Source organism: Colletotrichum acutatum (genome assembly GCF_030867785.1).
Source record: "Colletotrichum acutatum strain CBS 112980 chromosome Unknown BDZ83scaffold_6, whole genome shotgun sequence".
Taxonomy (NCBI): domain Eukaryota; kingdom Fungi; phylum Ascomycota; class Sordariomycetes; order Glomerellales; family Glomerellaceae; genus Colletotrichum; species Colletotrichum acutatum.
Genome location: NW_026849000.1, coordinates 405,172 through 406,735, shown reverse-complemented (window position 1 = coordinate 406,735; position 1,564 = coordinate 405,172). Strand labels below are relative to the sequence as shown.

The 1,564-nt window shown below is 56.6% G+C and overlaps 1 protein-coding gene across 1 annotated transcript; it reads right to left on the bottom strand.

The window, feature by feature from the left end:
* Positions 1 to 633: 633 nt before the first annotated feature.
* On the bottom strand, positions 634 to 940 carry BDZ83DRAFT_601566 (uncharacterized protein; the record flags this gene model as incomplete). The annotated part of the gene is made up of 1 exon (XM_060507112.1): positions 634 to 940. A coding segment is annotated over one exon (209 nt), but the record flags the coding sequence as incomplete, so codon positions are not given.
* Between the last annotated feature and the right edge of the window lie 624 nt (positions 941 to 1,564).

Below are 1,564 nucleotides of genomic sequence, written 5' to 3'. Positions count from 1 at the left end.
TGTGTTTGACTCGACCGTGGAGCTATCTCTCTGCTATCTGGGTGCCTCCGGAGATTGAGCTGTGCAGTTTATTATGATGGCTCTGTGCCAGATGGTGTTTCTGAGGAGTATCAAGCCCACATGAAAAATTAGCCACCGGAACTCCGTTGAAGCGGCGCTACGATAGTGAGAATACACTGTGTTAGTATCCGTAGCCCACTTGAGCGAGATGACTAGCAAAGTCCATTGAATGCGCTGCCTGCCGAGTCGGGAATCAGTGCCAGACGTCTCTTGGCACTCATGATTTGCACACTTGCCGGCCCGATACTTGCGAGAGTTGCCATTGACAGCGTCTTAGCTCTAGTATGGAGACGCAAGTCAGGGAATACAGTAGGGACTGGCGTGGGAGTGAGGGGTCTTCGTATCTTTCGGGTTCCATTGATGATACATCGGCCGCGTTAGACAAGGCTCACCCACCGGCCTGTAGCGCCCGTGGTGTACTGGAAGCAGCCGCCCTTGGGCAGGGCGTCTGAGACAGAAGAGCGCAATTGTGCCGCTGAACCGCCTCGTTTTTTGGCACACGATGCCGGCCCTGGGCTGTTTCTCAAAGAGATCATCAACCAGTGTAGTGTCGCAGAGGAGGAGACCCATGGGGTGGATTCCTGCTTCCCAAGCAGAAGTGTTTGGGCTTCCACTAGTGCATCTCGGCCTGCAGCGCCGTTCCCTAGCAGTGGTACTTTGGAAACCATCTCTCACTCTCGTTGAGACACTGCGACACCGCTAGCGGAGGGTCGCGTAAACAACGAGTCAGTTGCGACTGTGGACTGGGAAGAACTCTGCGGGAGGAGAACCGCCAACGTTCCGGGGCTGGCCCCCCGAGCTGGCAAGAGTCCAGGCGGGCAGTGTATGAAGAACGGCAATGGAAGAGGCGCGGTCTGTTGCGGACTTGCGAGTCGCATCTCGCAACTCGCACCCGAGCTGCAGTTATCACCGTTGTATTTTCCAAGTTGACACCCATCCAAGGTAACGCGGTGAACCTGGCATTCAGTGGTCGGTAGCAAGCCTCGTGTGTCAGTCGCCCAGCGTGCTCAGGCCACAATTCCACAGCGAGAAGAAACACACCGGGCAGGGCATGCTGCGCTGTTTGCTGCAATGACGGCAAAGCCCGCTGTCAGGTCAGGCGAGACTCGAGAGCGGCGGTCAATGGATCCGGTTGGAAATGAGGGTGGATCATGACAGGCATTGCCTGCCTCGCCGGGGTGAGAAGACGATTCTTCAGGTGACAACCTGAAGCAAGCCATATACGGACAGCAAGCCCTTGACCGATGAGGCCGGGGCAAGGTCCGGCAAGGCTTGTCGAGGGTGCAAGCTGAGTGGTTCCTGACTTCTGAGTCCTGACGGCCAGCGGCTCGCGACAAACAAGGCCCAGCACCGGAGTCGGATGCGAGATTCGAAATGAAGGCAAAGAACTGGGTCGCGGCTGACAAAAGGAGGCAACTAGACGTTCGGCAAGGTACTGTGAAAGGTATTCTGTCTCCGTCCGGCTGTCAGCCCCTTTCAAGAGACCCGAAGGAATGGAACTGCG